General features: G+C 47.1%; 1 protein-coding gene across 3 annotated transcripts; it reads right to left on the reverse strand.

The window, feature by feature from the left end:
- Positions 1–264: 264 nt before the first annotated feature.
- Positions 265–20,549, reverse strand: prpf40a (PRP40 pre-mRNA processing factor 40 homolog A). Of its 3 annotated transcripts, none has more exons than XM_064309960.1 (27): positions 20,412–20,549; positions 16,718–16,798; positions 16,463–16,603; positions 15,663–15,746; positions 14,372–14,399; positions 14,231–14,253; positions 13,751–13,798; positions 13,354–13,464; positions 12,924–13,044; positions 12,591–12,615; positions 12,131–12,418; positions 11,669–11,774; positions 10,849–10,913; positions 10,590–10,754; positions 8,813–8,921; positions 8,000–8,150; positions 7,397–7,530; positions 6,468–6,582; positions 5,797–5,888; positions 4,620–4,736; positions 4,038–4,175; positions 3,723–3,818; positions 3,349–3,435; positions 3,158–3,251; positions 2,794–2,855; positions 2,514–2,687; positions 265–1,322 (listed from the first exon to the last, which is right to left on the reverse strand). In XM_064309960.1, the coding sequence occupies exons 1-27, from the start codon at positions 20,412–20,414 to the stop codon at positions 1,233–1,235; spliced, it is 2,748 nt and encodes a 915-aa protein (XP_064166030.1). In that variant the 5' UTR covers positions 20,415–20,549; the 3' UTR covers positions 265–1,232. The 3 variants fall into 3 exon arrangements, with proteins under 3 accessions (XP_064166030.1, XP_064166029.1, XP_064166031.1); XM_064309959.1 differs by having other exon boundaries at positions 5,797–5,909; XM_064309961.1 differs by lacking the exon at positions 16,718–16,798 and having other exon boundaries at positions 5,797–5,909; positions 20,412–20,542.
- Between the last annotated feature and the right edge of the window lie 50 nt (positions 20,550–20,599).

The raw sequence follows: 20,599 nt of genomic DNA on the forward strand, positions 1-20,599 counted from the left end.
TTGATTTGCACAGCCCCAAAAGCAAGCCGTTGGGAAGACGGATCAGAAAAACGCATCAGTCATTAAATGTTATGGAATTGGTGATGAGCATTGTTCCAGTCTGATGATGTAACCTGTGCTGTAGTGTAACAAACCCACATCAGTGTAAGGGAAGAGCTACTAGCTGCCCTGTTCACCTCAACATGACCCCTCCTGTACTGGATGCACTTCGTTCAAGTCAGTTAGTCACGGGTAACTCCATTACAGACACACGTGGGGCAGAGATGGTATCTGGAGTTTATTATCCACAATGTTGCTTTTAAATTTACATCAACAAAGAACATCCACCCAGAACACGGGTGCCTTTTTTTATCAGTGTGAGACAGGAAGTCAGAATTCTTTATTTGGACAGACTGCAGCTACACGGTTGTACATTAACATGCACAAGCTCTCCAAAGGGGGCAAAAATCAACAAATAAAAATATCCAAATGCGTTTCCTCACATTTTAATCCTGTCGGAATCGCGTCCGGCGGATACTATCGTTTAAAAAGAAAAATGAAATAGCACGAGCCTTACATCTTTTAAATCAATAAGCATCGACTTCAGTTCTGTTCTGTCTGAATCTGAATCGTCAAGAGTTGAGACAACCGGAGGAATTCGCTTCAGACATTAGTTACAATGAGCAAAGGCCATCAATACAACAAAGGCTATTCACTTGCAATTGGAAGGGGGAAAAAAAAGAAACCAGCTGTCGTGTTTTTGAGCAGAAGAGCAGACCACTCGCTCCCCCCAGTGTGAAGGAGCAGTGTGTTCTGGGTTTATGAAGACGCTGGTGACGCTGCAGCTTTGACACAGCCGCCCAGCGCTCCCCGTGAACACGCGCGCGTCCACTCAAACCTTCGCTAATCGAAACGAACGCGCAACTACGTAAAACTCTGCCGCCGGGAATTTTATTTATCTTTTTTTAAATTTTTTTAATACAAAAAGGAATAACAAAAATAACGTTCATCTGGACTCTGAGACATTAAAAGTAGCCGTCGCTAAGCATGCGAGCACTTCCCGTGTCCTGCGCGCTCCTGTTTAAAGGTGGCCTCTGCTTTGCCAAGGGATTGGCTAGCGCGCTCCGCGTAGCTCGCTCTGAAGGGTACAGCGCTAAATCATGGGAATGCAGAACGTGTGACAGTGTGGCGTCGGGGGGGTTGTGGGGGGTGGGGGGGCGTGCGCGCCAGGGGGCTGGGAGGAGGGGGGGGTCTCAGGGCGCGTCCAGCTGCTCCAGCAGGGTCCTCCTCCTCTTCTCCAGCTCCCCCTCGCTCAGCTCGCTCCCCGAGGTGTCCCAGCCGTCCTGGAGGAGAGCAGGAGGAGGAGAGCTCAAAATGTGGGTCGCACTCTTAGGGTGGCATTAGACCAGAGGGTTAGCGGTTCAAGTCTTTGTAGGAGCACTGCTGTGTAGGGCTGTACTGAGACGGCATCAGTGCATCGTGATGAATCAGTCATTCACACGGCAAACTTACCTAGGCAGACTGAGGCAATGAAATGAAACACACTTGTTAACTTGGAAAGTTACACTGTTATTCTAATGATCTTGTGTGTCTGTGTGGTGGAGGGAATCCGTCAAATCTAATGGTCACATTCACATCGCAGCCAAACGTATTTTGTGATTAATCACTCTTAATTGTATCACATTGTTATAAATGAACAGAAATCGTATCGCGGTCTTATCTTTGTTCGGTGTGTCACCATCGTATCGTATCGTTACGCCCTCGCTGCTGCGGTACCCTGAGCAAGGTGAACACGCGGGTGTACGGCACATGAGACATGAGCGCTGTAAGTACCAGAGCATGAGGTGCCCCACCGCCCTAATGGTGATATCACTCTTAGCCTCTGACTGTGAAAATGACATATTTAACGCTGTCATACTTTAATAGATAATATAAGGAGCGGTGCTTCCTTAATTTCGCGGGTATGGACGTTTTCCACCGGGACCATCTCATGTGTGCAAAAGGAGAGAGCGCAGTTCGTATGAATTACTGCGTCGCCGATGAGCCCGCCACTCGAAATGGAAATCTGATTTACGCTCAGAGCCGCGCAGTGTGTCTGCATGAAGCATCGACGTCGGGTTTCATCGGTCGGTAAAACAGAAGGGGGGCCACCGTGCGCAGGACGGGTACATCAGCATGGGCTCAGCGGCCTGAAAAGCTGAAGGCCCGTTTTCCACTGGGAAAGATAATAACCTGCCATAAACTATGAATCGTTCAATGGTGTCCACACCAGGGGGGGCGCTTTATCATTGAACACACTGTCAATCGACACTCCGGCATGTACTGCACCCTGCGACAGTCAGTGTACAGCAGTGGCTGTTTTAACATGTCACCACTGGAGATGCATTCTAAAAACCGCTATAAGGGCAATTTGGATGAGCTCTTGAATGAGATGAGCTCTTATGTTGTTACCACTGCAGTGTGGACACTTTTTTTGGAACCCAAGCTGTTGTGTAATTTAGCAGTTGTTCGGTCATTCAGCGGAGCGCCCTCACCTCCTCCTTCCCCGGCTTTCTCTTGGGAGACTTCTGCTTGGACTCGGAGCGAGGTTTCCCCCTGGACCGGTCGTTCTCCTTCTCCTTCTCCCGCTCCTTCTCCTTCTCCCTCTCCCGGTCTCTGTCGCGGTCCCTGCCCTTCTTGTCCCTCTCGCCCTCGGACTCGGGGGAGGCCTGCGGGACGGGGGGGAAAGAGAAACGCTTTTAAGAACACGCCGCACTCCAAACGCGGCTCCCAACCGCCGCCCGTTTCCCCGGTAACCGGCTCGTGAGAACGTACCGACTTGTGTCGCCTTTTCTTGGCCTTCTTCTTGTGCTTCTTTGATTTCTTGTAGCTTCTCTCTGAAGATCAAATTCAAAGAACGACGGTGAGAAAAGACTCGTATTGTTACCTGATGTATTTTTAAAAAAAACTTTGTCTAAAGATCTCATACACAAAGATTAAAGGTGCAAACTTACTGCTACTGGTTTAATTTCATATCAAGCTCATATTTACCGAGGAAGCAGTCATAAAAACACTAATAAAGCTGATTTCTCAGTGAAAGCTTTCAATAGCAGGTCATTTTACATGGCACCAGCTGGCAGTAAAATGGCTGCCGGGGATCTCTGTAGAAAGTAATAGAGAAATAGAGGGCTGCACTGACCGGATTCACCGCTGGAGGAGCGCTCTGACGGGGACTTGGACTGCGACCGCTTCTTCTTCTTTGAGTGGTAGTCATCGTCTTCAGACTCGGAGCCCTGCGGAGACGGGAGCGTCAACCACCACCACGGAGAACCTCAGAAACGGTTTAGGTGCTGGTGAATAGTCTGATATGGTACGATCTCTCAGACTCACCGAGCGAGATCGGGACCTCTTTCTGTGATGTTTCTTGGATTTCTTTGAATGCTTCTTGTTCTTAGAATGATGGTGTTGGCACTCGTGCTGGTGAGAAAGAAGACATGGTCCGTCTGAGCTACACATTCCATGAACACAACTGCAAATGCATCTAGTGTGCAATATGCAGCCCAAACATTTTCTGTTTCTACTTTTTAAGTCTTTTAACCCTTTGTAGAGTAGACTTTTTGGAATGCTTTTTCAGTGTTCTAGAACTCCACTGCTTTCCAGTAGTGATTGTGACGTCAGCATTAGTGTGTTCAGTTAAGAACGTTCTAATCACATTTGTGATTTTACACCTTGAAGGGCTAAAAGTAGCGTAGACATAAAATCACCTCCAAAACATGAATGAAGTCCTTGAAGATCCTCTTCCTTTCCGACTCCAGAGTGACGTCCTCAAAGGCGGATTCCTTCAGGAATCTCTCCCGCACCTGAAAACGAAATGCCAGGAAATGAGAATAGAGGAGTAATAGAGGACAACTAAAGGCTGAACAGGGGAACAGCAGACACATGAGTCCACTATGGCAGTTCACACACATGAAGGGGGCTAGACAGAGTCTCCGGTCTACTGGTTGTATTAATGTCCGTGTCGGGACCACACTGAAATAATGCCTTCATATAAAGCCGTAGAAACGGAGGCGGACACGTACTCCCTCCCAGGTGGACTCGGGTTCGAGGGGCGGGGTGGCCTGCTTCAGCATGCTCTTGAAGGCGGCCTCTTTCCTCTTCATCTTCCTGGCCTCCTCCTTCTCTCGCTCTCTCTCCCGCGCCTCGGCTTTCTCCAGTAACTGCACGAGGACAGGGGCGAGCGAGGACGCGTCAGTCATCCAGCGAGGAGCAGCATCCCGCGGCCCCGTTTATACAGGCCCCCACAGGGGCGGGCCTCCTGCACTTATTACATCACATACTTCCCCTTTCTTAAAGCTTGTAATCATGGGACTTCTCAATATACAAGGGATTTCTGGACGTAAAACTGTCATATGGAAGATTAAACATCAGGTCACAGCAAAACTATTATAGTGGGGAGTAACAAATATAACACGAAGAGCACCAGTGAATATTCAGGTGTATAAAGGTAAAAAGTGAAGTGAAATATAATCCTGAACAGCTTTATCTGCTAAAGTAACACCATTACTTCTACCGATTATAGGATTTGATGGAAAAATACATAAACAGAAGTACAAGATCTACGTCATGTCTTTATGTTCTAAAGTGAAAAGACTGAGACTCACGCTGTTGAAGGCCAGCTTGATGTTGCCGGCGTCCAGCGTTGTGGCTCTTTTATCGGAGCTGATCGCTGTGCCAAACTCCTCAAAAGCGGTGTTCACCTCCACAGTGAGGCCCTTATCCTGCGAGAGAGCACGCTTTAGAGCAAAGCACAGGGCTAGTGTGACTGTGCTTTAGAGCAAAGCACAGGGCTAGTGTGACTGTGCTTTAGAGCAAAGCACAGGGCTAGTGTGACTGGGCCTTATAGCAAAGCACAGAGCTAGTGTGACTGTGCTTTAGAGCAAAGCACAGGGCTAGTGTGACTGTGCTTTAGAGCAAAGCACAGGGCTAGTGTGACCGCTTTAGAGCAAAGCACAGGGCTAGTGTGACTGTGCTTTAGAGCAAAGCACAGGGCTAGTGTGACTGTGCTTTAGAGCAAAGCACAGGGCTAGTGTGACTGTGCTTTAGAGCAAAGCACAGGGCTAGTGTGACTGTGCTTTATAGCAAAGCACAGGGCTAGTGTGACTGTGCTTTATAGCAAAGCACAGGGCTAGTGTGACTGTGCTTTAGAGCAAAGCACAGGGCTAGTGTGACTGTGTTTTAGAGCAAAGCACAGGGCTAGTGTGACTGTGTTTTAGGGCATAGCACAGGGGTAGTGTGACTGTGCTTTAGAGCAAAGCACAGGGCTAGTGTGACTGGGCCTTATAGCAAAGCACAGGGCTAGTGTGACTGGGCCTTATAGCAAAACACAGGGCTAGTGTGACTGGGCCTTATAGCAAAACACAGGGCTAGTGTGACTGTGCTTTAGAGCAAAGCACAGGGCCAGTGTGACTGTGCTTTAGAGCAAAGCACAGGGCTAGTGTGACTGGGCCTTATAGCAAAGCACAGGGCTAGTGTGACTGTGCTTTAGAGCAAAGCACAGGGCTAGTGTGACTGTGCTTTAGAGCAAAGCACAGGGCTAGTGTGACTGGGCCTTATAGCAAAGCACAGGGCTAGTGTGACTGGGCCTTATAGCAAAGCACAGGGCTAGTGTGACTGGGCCTTATAGCAAAGCACAGGGCTAGTGTGACTGTGTCTTAGGGCATAGCACAGGGCTAGTGTGACTGGGCCTTATAGCAAAGCACAGGGCTAGTGTGACTGTGCTTTAGAGCAAAGCACAGGGGCAGTAAAATGTCAGGGTTCTGGATCCAATTAGGGCTTCACCTTCAGGATGTCCTTGATGATTCTCTTCTCGTCGTGGTAGCGCGCCTTCAGGTCCTCCACGTAGAACTTAAACAGGTCCAGAGGGGTGGAGCCTATAGAAGAGTCGGCATAAACTAACGTACACGCGTTATTTGGTGTGCGCTCTCACCAAACCTACACAGCTTTCCCTTTTCCACTCCCCATACTGTACTGTACACGTACTTTCATAGATCCCATGTAACCATTTGAAGAGTAAGTAGGCTTTTTGGAATGTTTTGGAATTCTAAGTCAGTGTTCTAGAACTCCACTGCTTTCAATCACCAGTAGTGATTGTGACATCAGCATTAGAATGTTCAGTTAACCCTCCTGTTATGTTGCGGGTCAAATTGACCCTTTTTAAAGTTTGAAAATCTAGGAAAAATACTTAAAATTATTTTTTCAGTATGAAACTTCATCTACTGGCCTTAATTAGTGTAATCAACATTTTAAATGAAAATGGTTAATTTCATGTATTTGCAAACCCCCCCCGTATGGGGAACATTTTTGCTGTACCTAAAAAATGAACAGAACAGGAGGGTTAAGAACATTCTAATGACATCCGTGTGATCTCACTCCTTACATGGTTAACAAACACCACTCTGAACTGCTGTGCCAGCAGACAGCGGTCAGTAAAAAAAGCAGGGCATTCTTACCCGCCTGGCCCAGCATGTTGGCGAAGCGGATGTCGGAGCTGATGGTGGGGTACATCTCCATCCAGGCCGACATGGAATGGAGCTGCCCGTGGTCGTGCAGCTCGTCCAGGAATTTCTGCAGGGGGGGACAACGAGGTTACACCGAGAGCGTGGAAATGAATCTCAGCCCTGAAAAGGAAACAAGTTACCGTGTGTATGGGCCAGAGTCTCTCTGTAGGGGCTCAGACACAGTGGCTCAGAGAGCCGTTTATCCGTTTCACAGTAAAAGCAACAGGCTTTTCACAGCAACTTAAAGTCAGCATGTGGCAGCAGCAGCAGGGAACAATACAAACACCAAAAAAATATCTTTTCTGAGCTTCAGTTCAGTTTCCATTTTGAAGATTCAAAGGAGAGAGGTTTGACAAGGCAACTGTAACAAAACAAGGCCAGACATTTCTTAGCTGAAGGCTTACGATTCATTCAACCACAGCTAGCAGCTACAACACGGTTAGAAGACCAAGGTGACCAAGCTCACAAGGTATTAATTAATCATGTTACCTTGCCTTAAGAGCCACATCTCCACAGATAGCTAGACACTGTGAACTTGCTACAAATTATGAAGGCTACGCTACATGCAAAACACAACTGTTAATCTAATCTGATAACCAGAGAAGGGCTAATGGCTTTTTAATTACGCCTGTAGGACAATGTCGGGTTTATGAAAAGGACCTTCTCGGCACCCAGTCGGCTGGTTTCTCTAGCACTATTAAATTCAGGAAAAAGTGATCCCAGGCCAGGCCAGCTCACGTCCGATCCGGTGGACGAGTTAGCGGCTAGCGGCTAGCGGCTAGCTGCAGACCTCTCACTTAAACACAGTGAGTGCACCTCAGGCCCGAGTCTGAGTGCGAACAGGCCGGGGTCCGCCCCGCGCCCCGCTAGCGCCTGCCCACCTGGAAGGCCTCCCGGTTCTTGCGATGCCTGCGCCTCTCCCGCAGGAGGGACTTCTGCTTCTCGTCCTCCTCCTCCTTCTCCAGGGTGCGGATGTGCTCCTCGAAGCAGATCAGCGCGTCCTCCTTGTCCATATCTGCGCACGGGGAGAGGGGGGAGAGCGTTAGCGTTCGTGTTAGCAGCGGGCTCATGGTCACAGAGAGCACTGGGCCAGAGGTCGAGAGTGCAGGGGTCAGAAAGTAAAAGTCCTGCCGTGTGTTTCTTCCAGCTGGTTTCACCAATTACTTCTACCTCCTGCCTGGAGAATTCTACCTCCGTAACCTCTTTAGTGGAATTCTTTTTTAATGATCAGAGCGGGATGGCGTGGGGGAGAGGAATTGGTTTCCTGTCTGAGTATATTATGATCATCTTGTTTCACGTGAAAATAATACAAATTGAAACACATTAAAAAAAAAACTTTGAAAAGGTTTCAAGCATATGGTCAACTCCCCATTGCATTGCCTGCATGCATTTAAGGCCCGAGCCCTACAGCTGTTGGGTGTGAAAGGCTCACTGTTAAGAATAATGAACGTTTAGAGGGTACAGTAAGACTGCCGCACACGTACTCTGCAACTCCTCATCCTCGGCGAACGTGGGGTTGTCCAGCAGGTACTGCTGCGCCTCGGACCAGGTGGTGCGGTACGTCACGTTGGCCATGTTGTCCAGAATGTTCTTCAGCGCTTCCCAGTTCCTCTTCCTCAGCTGCTTGGCTTGTTCCTGCGGAGCGCGCGTTCAGCAAACACGCGTGATTACACACCAGCGACGGCCCAAATAACTCTTCAGCACGAGCAAATCATATTACAGTTCAGCTTTCCCACTCAAATCACAGCTTCCATGACCATGTAATCCCATTCCAATCGCATTTTAGCTTATAATTCACCATCAAATTAAGAAAGAAATTTATAATTTAGAAGACTGCTTTTATTAAGTGGAATTCCCACCACACTGGGCTGAAGGATGGATCTGTAAGGGGAAAACACTTTTTTAAACAATGTCTAAATATTTTAAATATTTTAGAGGTGTCAGTGCACTCAATAATACCATACACATTTCTATTAATGATGATGTTCGATAAAGGTGTTGCTGCACAAGCCAATGACCTGGAAAAATTTGAGACTTTGGGCACGAATCCAGAAAGGGCTAGACGATTGCACCGCAAGGCAGAACTTCAATTTCTCCGTCTGCACAAAATATTCAACTGTGGATTCAAGCACTCTTAAGTACCATGTCAATTTCAAAAACGATCAAGGCCTTATATTCTTTTCTTCAAATTCACAAACTTTCAAGGATCTGAAGGATTCTCAAGTGCCCCGAGCATTGATGGGACGGGCCCAGAAGACAGACGGGGGGGAAAGGGAAGGACGAGAGGCCTCGCTCACCTTCTCCTTCTTGGCCAGGTAAAACAAGACGTCCTCGTAGATCTCCAGACGGTCCCGCTCAGGAACGATGCTCCACACCTCCAGCTCGCCGAACATCTGCTCTGCTTTCCTGCATGACCAACCGTGTCACAAACACTGAATGCATGACGGGCTCGGTTATGCAGCCGTGTTACAGCTGCCCCTACAGGACGGACAGTGTCACTGCAGCTCTACAGGAAAACACCCGCTCGTGTTTAGAAAGTCCTCTTATGTGATGCGATTCATGTAGGGACGAGTTCCTCCACATGGTGGCAGCAGTGTCGAGTAAAACTTATGAACCTGAGCTCATTTTCAGCTTTGGCAATTTTTTTGACCACATTTTTTTTTTTACACGCGTCTTTATATTTCAGAAATCTATATATGCATTTCTGATCTTCAGGTTCAAGGGCCAACTCCCACAAAAAGAAACTCTTTACATATTTGAGAAATTAAGTCTCTGGAAAAAGTAAATTGAATGTGTCCAGATTCCTATTTGTACTAAACTACGAAAACGACCGCTTCTGACTGGAACAGTCATTCTCGGGTCAAACAGGTAAAACATTGCGCTGTATATTTAGAACAGGGACAGTAGCATCTCATGAGACTGGAGCAGTCGACTCGATAACTACACGCTCCTAATTAGCAAACCTCCAGCGCAGCAGTGCAGCCATTAAAAAGTCATCACTAGAAAGCCACAGAGCGGCCGCATGCGTGCAGACTGATGACAGGCGTGGCGTAGCGCGCGTGTGCGTTACGGCTCCCCGCGGACAGGGCTGGGGCGCGACGGTTATTAATGTCCCCCGCGCGGGGGGGAGGGAGAGGGCCGCTCCGCTAACGCGGGGGTGACGGATGGGCCTCGCCGCCAGACGTCTCCGCTTATAGTCCCCGCGGCGTTTTTTTAATTTTTTTTTTACCGGGGGCCGACGCCCACTTCAGAGTTTATTTCACGGTAGAATAGCTACGCCGGATAGGTAGCGCGCCTCCTCCCGCCGTGCCCGCTGGGGCAGGGCGTCCCCAAACGCCGCTCCGTTTCAGAGATGGAGGCGGGCTGGTTACGCGGCCCTTTGGCCGAGGGCGAGGAGCGCTTAATTTGCCGCCGAAGCGTTTCCATCCCGCTGAACGAACCTCTGACAGCTACGCTGGAGCGCTTCCAGAGAAGCAGGGTATGAGTTTGTTACATCGCCGACCGGCTGAGGTACCCTCTCCGGAATATTCCACGCAAAATTATTTACCGAAATCTGAGGAATATTCACAAGGTAGTATAGTGCAATACATATGGCTGCCTAGTCAATTATGCGGCTCTCTAAATTATGCGGATGAATTAACTACCAAAACATTGTAACGCGTGTGCCTAATTGAAATGAAACAATGGAAGCGACTCTGTATGTTATCAGTAGAGAACGCACTTCTAGACAACAGCGTGTTTTGAGCGTGTCACTCGATTAAGAAAGGCATTAAAGGTGTTCAGAGCTGGAGCCTGGGCCTAGAGCAGTTAAACTCCCTTCAGAAATCAGCCGCCGAAGCCGAGCAAGGAGACAAACACAAAGCGACAGGCTCTCCCACTGAAGGCAGCGCAATCAAAACTCTGAGCACCACTGGATGTACTGAGAAAGTGTGTGTGTGTGTGCGCTTTGCAAGTGATGGAGGAAGAGGAGGTTGGGGAGAGGAGAGAAGGAGAAACAGAGACATAGGGAGAGAGAAAGAGAGAGAGAAGACAAACACATAGAGCACCAGCACCCCATGCTGAAGGAGCACGCACTTGTATCTGGTGGTGGAGGTCATCTTCTCGTGGTTCTCCAGGAAGCGCTGATAGGTCTCTTTGGACTCCTTGTACTTAATCCTGGCCTCCTCCTTCTCTTCCTTTTCCGTCTGGACCTTGTATGCGTTGAAGGCCTGCTTCTTCTCGCTCAGTTTAGGTAGCGCGCTGTAATGAGAGACAGCAGAGGGGGGTGCAGGCGTTGGTTATGTTGCCCACGGTAAAGCGCCACCAAATGGAAGGGGTCCTGGCCAATAGCTACCTGTAGCGTGGGTCATTGATGATCATTTTCATGGCCTGTTCCCACGAGGCATTGGATGACACGCCCTACAAATTAAACGGACAAAAGACCGCCAGCTTCAGAACCAACAATCTGTAAGTTAACCACAATTTATCACGGTGGAAACAAATACATATACACATTTTCATAGACACAGAACGTTTAGTATGAGAGGTATGAAGAGAAGTGAAATTGCTTTGATTAGTGCTGCTTATTAAAACGAATTCCTCCAGTATCATAAAAAAAAGATCCAGTAATGCTTTACTGCTGGTGTCCCTTCAGTCAGTAGGAAAGGAATCTCCCCTCTTCAGAGTCATTCTTATTCAGCAAGTGTAGCCCCTCAAACTGGCTTCTTCCCGGTCACGCGTTTGCCCAATAAAGCCCAATTACAAGGACGTGGGAGGAAAGCTCTCTGCGGAAATGAACACGCTACCTCAGGATAAACTCTACCGGGGCTAATTTTAAAACAACTAAGACGGGATCAATAAGGGACCTCGGAAGGGGGAGGGGAAAAAAGGCCATTTCCGTTAAAACGAGCCCCGACCCCCGCCGTGCCGAGGGCGGCTCGGTGTTTCGGAGGCGAGCGAGGCCAAGCTGAGCGGCCGCCGGTCCCCAGCCAGTTTCAACGTCCCGCAAAATGGCTGAGACGAGAGATGGGGACGCAAGCACAACAACTACGTCTAGTGCCGAACACGGTCGCAACCGGACCGCTACGCCTTAGCACACTGCGCGATAAGCAAACGAGGGCTGGGGAACACAAGCCCGCAGGATATGAACAGGCTGAAATTTAACGAAGCTGCACCTTCTCCTTCAGGAGCTCCTTGAAGGCCTGCTTGGCCTCCTCCTTGGTGTTCCACTTGTAGACCTTCTTCACCAGCTCTGGCCGCTCCTCCTTCTTAGGGGCCTCCCTGTGGAGGCCAGGGGAGAGAGGGCGGTAAGGACAGAGACATCAAGCCTGCAGCTCACTGACATCAAACAGAAATATCAGTCACGCTAAGGAACAGGGAACCGGACTGATATTGTACCCAGGGATCCCTCAGCTGCTGTTTCTACGTGAATGTGTACACTGCACCGATTGGTTAATTCTGGACAGAAAATGTATACACTGCTCCGATTGGCTATTTCTGGACAGGTGACCATGTGCAAACCGGCAGAGTCATGGGGACACACAGGCCCCCGTGCTGGTGAAGTGAGCCAGCTGTACAGCGGACAGTGCAGCGCGCACAGGTGCAAGACAGCCGGAGAGTGGGCGGGGCTTAGATACCCGGGCGGGGCCTCCATGCTGGGCGTGTCCTCGGCGGAGTTGACGGGCGTGTCCGCCGTGACCTCGGCCACCTGGACGGGCGCTTGGGTCAGCTGCTCCTCGGCGACGGCCGGGGCGGCTGTCTCCGCCTCGGACGCCGTCGTCATGGCGACGACGGCCTCCGGCTGCGCGGTGGGTGCGGCGGTGACCGTGGTGGCCGTGGCAACGGCGGCGGCAGCAGAGGCGGCGGCGGCGGCGGCAGCAGCAGCCGCCGCCGCAGCAACAGCAGCTGCAGCTGGATCAGGTGTCCTGGAAAAACATGCGGAGGCACTGGTCAGATTTCAACCCGTAGACCACCAAAACCAACAGAAAGTGCCCTGCAATAGTTCTTCTGATCAACGGTTTCAACTTCCTTCCAGAGTCTAGTCCAGAGCACAGCTTCACAGGAGAGAAAGCTTTAAAAGAAATAACCTCAACTTACCCAGACTCTTCAGCCTTTATCATAGCTGCAAGAAGCAGAGAGACAAAAATACGTTCACATGTTACAGCATCAGACAGTGTTCGCATGGAACAGTACAAAAATATACTTAAGTGACCTTTCAGCTAGTCATCTAATTTAACTAACTGGAAAAGGCATATAACGTTCCCATCAATGCTATGGAAACAGATCAAACATAAAAAACCATAGTAAGATCACAGTCTGCTGGAACCCTCATAGCACAGCACTGTTGACCCAACAGTCTAAAGGATTACCAATAAGAATAGAAATTGCTGTTTTTTTGCTCATTTTTTAGCAGCACGTTCTTGCGATCACCTTCTAGATCTTCCAGCTCTTTAGGTTTGGTCCAGCGGGACTCCTTGGTTTGAGAGTTGTAGTAGTACGGCTTTCCCGTGTCCGATTTATATTCCTTCCAGGGACATTTTGACAGCAGTTGCTACAAAGGAATCATAAAAGACTTCTTACACAAAATTATCTTGAATGTGAATGGTACCACATTATCCTGCATAACTGGATCCTACAGGGCAAAAATCCAATTACTAGGCTCTAATGCAAGCACAGAGGATAATATCGTGATCAAGTCTGAAACTCCGTAACACTGGGCTGGTTTCTATGATTTACAATGCTTAAAATGAAAAGGCAATAGATGCGTAACATTTTAAAAGTTGTTACAGGGGAAAGTTAACGTCCTGCGTGAATCTCAGCTTGGGCAGCAGTGACCTCGTTCTGTCCCTCGCGCACACACCTCTGCTGGGGACTTCAGGTCGTCCGGCTTCTCCCAGGTGGACTGCTTGGTCTCTGTGTTGTAGTAGTACGTCTTCCCCTCCAATGACTTGTGCTCCGTCCACACCGACTTCTGCAATCAAAGCCAGAGCTTATACATCCTTACCCCCTGCCTAAAGCAGACCTATAGGGACAAAACACTGGGTACTAGTAACTAAACACTGGGTACTAGTAGTACTAGTAGGAAATTTGAATTTACTGACTTTACCATGAAGTCATAGATAAAGACCAGTGTGAAATGTGCAAACGTTACAACTAAAACCCACTGAAAGTGTGCTGTGAACAGTACAGTACGCCTGAGGCCGGACCCTCGTTCTCTAAGCCTGTGAGACAGGAAGTTGTCTTTACGGCGCGTTCACCTTCTTAGGCTGGTCATCCTGAGGGGAGCCGCCAGTCGGAGTGCTGAGCTGAGCGGCAGAAATGGCGGGATTGCATTGGACAGCCGGTCCCAGAGAAAAGTGAGGAGGAGGAGGAGAGAGAGAGGTTAGCGTAAGACACAACTGCATCGGCATCAACTTTTCCAACCAAGAACAGGCCAAATAACCAAAAGACTAAATACAGACTTAAAAATATACAGACAAAAAATAATATGAACATGAGGATTAATTATTGTAATAACTGCTTTTTTATTTTTTTTATTTTATTTCCCCACCTAACACCACAATCTTTCTGAATATTTTAATTCACCTGCTTCCTCTAGACATGCAAAGGAAAAAAACATTAAATTAAAATAATTAAATAAAATTTTAAAATTCTTCAAATTTTGCAATACTCCTTATTTAGGAAATCAATGCCACATCATTTTTAATCTAAAAAAAACTCATAAGCACTACACTCACCATTGTTCCCGGTGCCACCGTGGCTAGAATTGAACAAACACAAAAATTAAAAATTAAATAATGTCTGTATGAGTGAGAACGTAAAAGCAGTAGACTCAGCTGGATTTCATCCAATCAGAAACAGAGTTAAAGAGAGCTTACCAGAAGTGTCCACTGGGCTTACACCAGGCTGGGGACACAAGACACACAACAGCTCATAAAACACAAGCAAGGCCTTTTCATCAAAAAAAGATTCAGAGTGGCTCACTTATACACAGTTAGACCAACTGGCCACTACATGTCATGTTAAATTAATGGATTAATACTGGATTTATACCTGAATTTTAATTAAAAATTTTCAGGCTTAAATCAAAAACTATCCCCTGCAGTATCAAAGGTGTCATCAATAACTGAACATTATGGAAGGCCCCGCCCGCCCACCCAAATCAGCTTTTGTTTCATATTAACCGCACGCAACAGGACTAAAGCCAGGACCGGCAGAGAATAAACAGTGGCGGCGCGAGCGGGCTCTTGAGTGTGATGTTTGTGTGTTAGCGGAGTAGCGCAGCCTCTGGTCGCGGCTGATAGGAAGTGACAAAGTGTGAGTTTCCTGCAGCGGCTCGGAGAGCGCCGGGGGACGGGGGCCCGCTGCCATACGGAGCGGGTCGCCGCGGAGAGAGAGGGGCCGCCTGCCAGCAGATCGCTGCGTCTCCCACAGCGCGCGCCACCTTCCAAAGCAGCCAGTTAATCACCCGCACTGCTTCAACACAGCACAAATAACCATGCATACATACATACATACAGTCATGCAGTCATAACGCATACATACCTGTGAGTATGCATGTATGCATCCATGTATGCATGCGTGTGTATGCATATCTGTGTGTATGTGTGTATGCATGCATGTGTGTACATAGGTGTGTATGTATGCATGTATGCATGCATGTGTGTACGTATGGATGCATGTGTGTACACAGGTGTGTATGTATGCATGTACTGTATGTACACTTGTGTAATGTTATCTGTGTACACTGGGCTGGATGAGAGCATCATAGGCAAATAAAATGCTTTAACAGACCCCAGACACAGGCTTTGACTGGAAATGAGGGACTGCAGGCTACGTTTCCTAATTGCATTAAAGAGCGCTCATCGATATAACTTATGAAAGTTAAATTGGGCATCGGCACCGGAGGAAGCAGATGGGGGGGTGAGGGGGGGGTAGAGGCATTTCTGAATCCTGGGGGAGCGTGCCGCCTGTATTCTTCCAGCCCAGGCTCAATAAACGTGACAAATATTTAGAGAGACTTCTCAAATAGTTCACAGAGCCCACGGCTTTGTTCCTGAAACGGCTGCAGACAGAGCGGCCGTCTTTCACGACGCTGATCGCGCTAACCGAGCGGCTCCCGGCCGCGCGCGGCTGCCATTTTGGAACGGCGCGGAGAGAGAGAGTTACCGGTCCCGTCGGCTGCATCGGCCCAGCTGGCATGCGGGGTGGCATCATCATCCCGGGCATCATCGGTGGCATCATGCCTGGCATCTAATGAGGGAACATCATGAAATATTCATCCGCGCTATTAATTACCCCCCCTCCCGGCTCGCGCCTCTGAAGCTCCCTGCGTATAAATAAGCAGCGAGAGACTCAGCGAAACGCCGCCTCGGCTCACCGACACCTCGGTTACTATTTAAACCGCTCCCAGAGATCACACCCCTTAATTAGGAAACCGTGAAAGTGGCTCACAATGGACACACGCCCAATGAAAATAACAGTGAATGTCTGAATCGGGGTCCTGCCCCAGATGACTTCACAAGGGCTCGATAAGGACTCTTATTTATAACCCTAAATAAGGACAGCCAGCTCTTCACCTTTTTTTCACATTTATGAGCTGGGCTGACGTGCATTTTGCCGTCGTTAATGACACTCCTAAATTTAAATGTTATCTGTATCCCCTTTAGACTTTCTGAGGATAATTCGGTTCGTCTACGCAGTCATTTAAAACTTCATCATTGCACTGCATTAATTGACGGATAGACAATGTTCAAAAAATACATTTTACTACAGCGGGTGCCAGAAATTAGTTCTAGCAACAGGATAATTAACATTTCTTAATGCTTCAAAACCAAAGCAACAAAGAGTTTCCCTTAATTATTTGACAAATTATGGGCTTTCATAACATTTTATGTGCAAAAATGAGACCCCTGAAGAGCTGGAAAAGCAGACGGCATTATGCTCATGAGCGCTGAGGCTCCTCCCACCTGTCCCATCGGAGGCCCGCCCATCGGCGGCATCATGGGCGGGATCATCGCCGGCGGCATGGGGGCCATGTTCGGAGGCCTCTGTCCCATCGGCGGCATCCCCATGGGCGGGAAATGAGGCGGCATTCCTGGCGGTCCCATCTTGAAACACACAAAAAGGGGGGGGGGGGGTCTGTGAGAAACTCCAGGTTCTAGAAAAACAGACAGGTTCTAGAAAGCACTCTGGAGGAACTGATCTTTCCAGCACCAACTTACAAAGGGTGGTGGCATCCCTGAAGGTGGGACAACTGGGAAAGGAGCGGCTTGGTTCGGGCCATTGCTACCATCTGTCGAAGACTGGCACAAACAAGACAGCCCATACAGTTACTGCTACAGCCATAGGCACATGCAGCGAGCTTCCATGATGTTTGGGACAAAGACTGTGTTGTTTTTTTGTTTCTCGGGAATACATTTTGGTTTCACATAAATGTTTCATACTTTGTCGCATATACTTTGCATGCAATGACTGCTTGAAGTCTGACCCATAGACGTCACCAGGTGCTGAATATCCACTCTGGTGATGCTCTGCCAGCCTGTACTGCAGCCATCTGTTTGTGTCAGGGGCTAGTTGCATGACATTTCCACTACAGCATATGAAATGCATGGGCATTTGTGTTCAGATCGGATGAATGACTTGGCCAGTCAAGAATTGTCCCAGTTTTGGCTTTGGGAAAACTCCTTTGTTACTTTAGCAGGTTGTTTTGGATCACTGTCTTGCTGTGGGATGAAGCGCAATGCAATGAGTTTGGAGCCATTTGGTTGAAATCTGACCAGATAAGATGCTTCTGAACACTTCAGAATTCATTCTGCTGTTGCAATCAGCAGTCAGATCATGAGTGAAGGCAAGTCAGCCAGTACCTGTAGCAGCCACACAAGCCCAAACCATAATACCCCCACCACTATGCTTCACAGATGAGCGGGGGTGCTTTGGATTTTGGGCAGTTCCTTTTGGACTCCACAATTGCTCTTCCCATCACTCTGACACAAGTGAATCTTGGTCTCATCTGTCCACAAGACTTTCTCCCAGAACCCTGCAGGCTCTTTTAGGTACTTATCAGTAGACTGTAACCAGGCCATCCTGTTGTTGCAGCTAACTAGTTGTTCGTATCTTGCAGTGTAGCCTCTGTACTTCTGTTTGTGAAGTCATCCATAGACAATAGTCAATGACACATCCACTTCTGCCTCCTGAAGAGTATTTCTGATCAGTCGGACAGGTGTTTTTCTTCATTATGGTGAGAATTCTTCGGTCATCAACTGTAGAGGTATTCCATAGCCTACCAGACCCTTTGTCATTACCATCATTTCTCTATTTCTTCTTAATGATTTTCCAGCTGATTTTGGTAAGCCTAAGGTTTGGCCTCTGTCATTGATGGTTTTTTCCCCCTTATTTTTCAGGCTCATAACTGCTTCCTTTCACTCATACAACTCTGACCCTCCTGTTGAGAAACATGGGGGGGGGCTATGCAATAGTGCTATAATTTCTTCTGGTGAAACTAAAGTGTATAAAACACTGTTAAATAAATGCTGGGAATCTGCTTCATTATAAAATTAAAGAGTACTCAGCCAAATCAAGAAAAAAGTCTTTGTCCCAAACATTATGGAGCCCACCGTATGTTGCAATAACAGAATCAATCTGTGACTGCACTCTGTGAGCCATAAAAGGAGCTTTAGTCTCTCCACAGAAAATAATGGGAAAGGCTAATGAAACAGGAATTAGTCACGACATACTCATGTATTTCTTGATTATCTACCATACCCCTAGGACAGTGGAACACATTACCATATCTTATATTTTCTAAATTAGAGAAGTAGTAAAAATAGAAACTTTTCCATTTTTCAATGAATAACAAATGTCTACATCTGGTGATTAAATATTAAAATTTTGATTTCCGTAATCAGTCGCTATAGCTGTACACCCAGCTAACCTGCCATTACTCACCTACACTGAAAAGCTTAATATTTTCTATCTTTCTAACCCAATAAACTAGACCTGTAAAATTACTTCTGTTAAAAATGTCCAACAATAATTCTGTATGGCATGGATTTCAAACTACAGTACTGGAGGGCTGCAGCATCTGCATGTTTTTGTGGTTACCTTCCAATCAGCTGCAAATGCAAGACTTTGAATCATGGTGTGTGAGCTCCTTAGCCAATTAATAACTTAATCACATTACTGCTGCAACACACAGACAACCAGGAGACGCTACGGCTCTCCAACACTGGATGTGGTGAACCCTGCTCAGTGGAGTCTCCAAAAGCATTGTGTGCTGTATTGACTGACAGAGCCGCTAGCCTAGCTGGAAGACTATTTGGCTCTGAACCAGACAGTCCTGCTGCAGAGTAACCGGATCACACCACCCAAAACCAAATGCAAGTATCAGGAAGAAACACTTAGTCTGTTGATACACGTTCATAACGAATGGGCCAATTATGGCAGGCAGAGCCAATGGGGCCACAAGGAGCAACATGTAAGGCATATCACGAAACCTGGACTGTCAATCATAACAGAAACGTGCACTGCAGATGAACTGCACGTTGCCTGACCATTTGATGTCCTCAGGCAATGAAAAGCATGCCCAGTTAATTAGAAAATGTAACCCCCTTTCACTAATTTAGCAAGACAAAAACTGTGAGTCTGTAAAAAGGAATATTGTTTAACACCAACTTGTTCATAGCTAGCTATGCCTTACAAGGAATGTCTCCCAACTGAACAGGTGCAGGTAAACCACAATTATTAAGTGAGATGTAATTACTATACGCTTATTACTTATATGGACCGTGTCACACAATATCAAAAATAATAGCACACACACAATTACTATACTTACAAATATACACACAACATTTGACATGGAATCAAAAACAGATTTTTCCATGAGCTCAGGCTTAAATGGGCTACGGTCTGAACCACGCATATTGCTCATCGTATCACAAGCCACAAGTGTTGTGTCCCAGTGCTGTAGCTTTATGTGCCCTAACACATTCAGAATATTTACCAGGGTTTAGACAGTCTTCAATAGAACAGAGAAGAGAGGTGACTGTAATAATTATATTAAATGACGATATAAGGAAAAACGTCTCCCCTTCGCGGTATCGTGGGGTTTCGAGATCTCGGATTGCACATAATTATATTCGTGTTCAGTACAGTAAAAAAACTTGGTATTTAACGAGCAACTGTGTATGCCTGATTCACAAATGAAAATAACATGACATAGGTACCGGTTTTCCTCAATCACATTTGTGCACTGCTTACAACTCCACAAACGACTAAGCTATTAGCAAACTAACCAATAAAGTACTTGCGAATAACGAAGGCCGGGAATCTGAATTAACGTTAAACAACCGTAAGGTTGGCCAAGACAGATTATGGGGTATTCTTTTACCCACGTTGAACAGCTAGCTGAGTTTCTAATTGTGAACTTAGTGACGAAGGAACAAAGAATTAGCTCGTAGTAGCTAGTCTGTCATTAACAGCTAACAAGCTAGACTAAAGTAACAATAAAATGTTAGCCAGCTAACACGCAAGTCCGCAATAGCTCGTCCACGAAACTCAAGGTTGCGAACTTGATAGTTAGAGGTTTAGTTAACGTGAAAGTTACATAACAACGCAGTTGGTGTTGTTTTTTTTATTACGGTATTAAAATCAGAATTAAAAACCAATAAGCTAGCACGCGGTAGCTAAACCAAACCGTTTGAATGAAATGGCTACCACATTGCAATTTAGCTAGCTAGCTAACGGTTGCTAGCCGTTCAACCAACTATGAGATCAGCTTCCTATCATATGGCTAAGATTGCAGTTCATGAAAACTATTACATAAACAACTGCTCTTACTATTGATTGATTTCATTCGTAAATGAAATAAATGAACTACGGCAAAACACTTATAAATTAGCAGGAAACTTTACTCACCATGTTTACAGACTACGGTGTGACCCACCGTCTCCACCTCTCACTAAACTGTAATACAATTGGTTCATGAACGTGGTTGAAAGGGCAAAAGTACAAACCAGCACTGACATTCTTTTGTTGCTGTGTTGTGCAGCCGAACTATAAAATAATTTTGAATGACGTTAAAATTGACCAATGGATAAGTATTT

Source organism: Anguilla rostrata, chromosome 15, assembly GCF_018555375.3.
Source record: "Anguilla rostrata isolate EN2019 chromosome 15, ASM1855537v3, whole genome shotgun sequence".
NCBI lineage: Eukaryota > Metazoa > Chordata > Actinopteri > Anguilliformes > Anguillidae > Anguilla > Anguilla rostrata.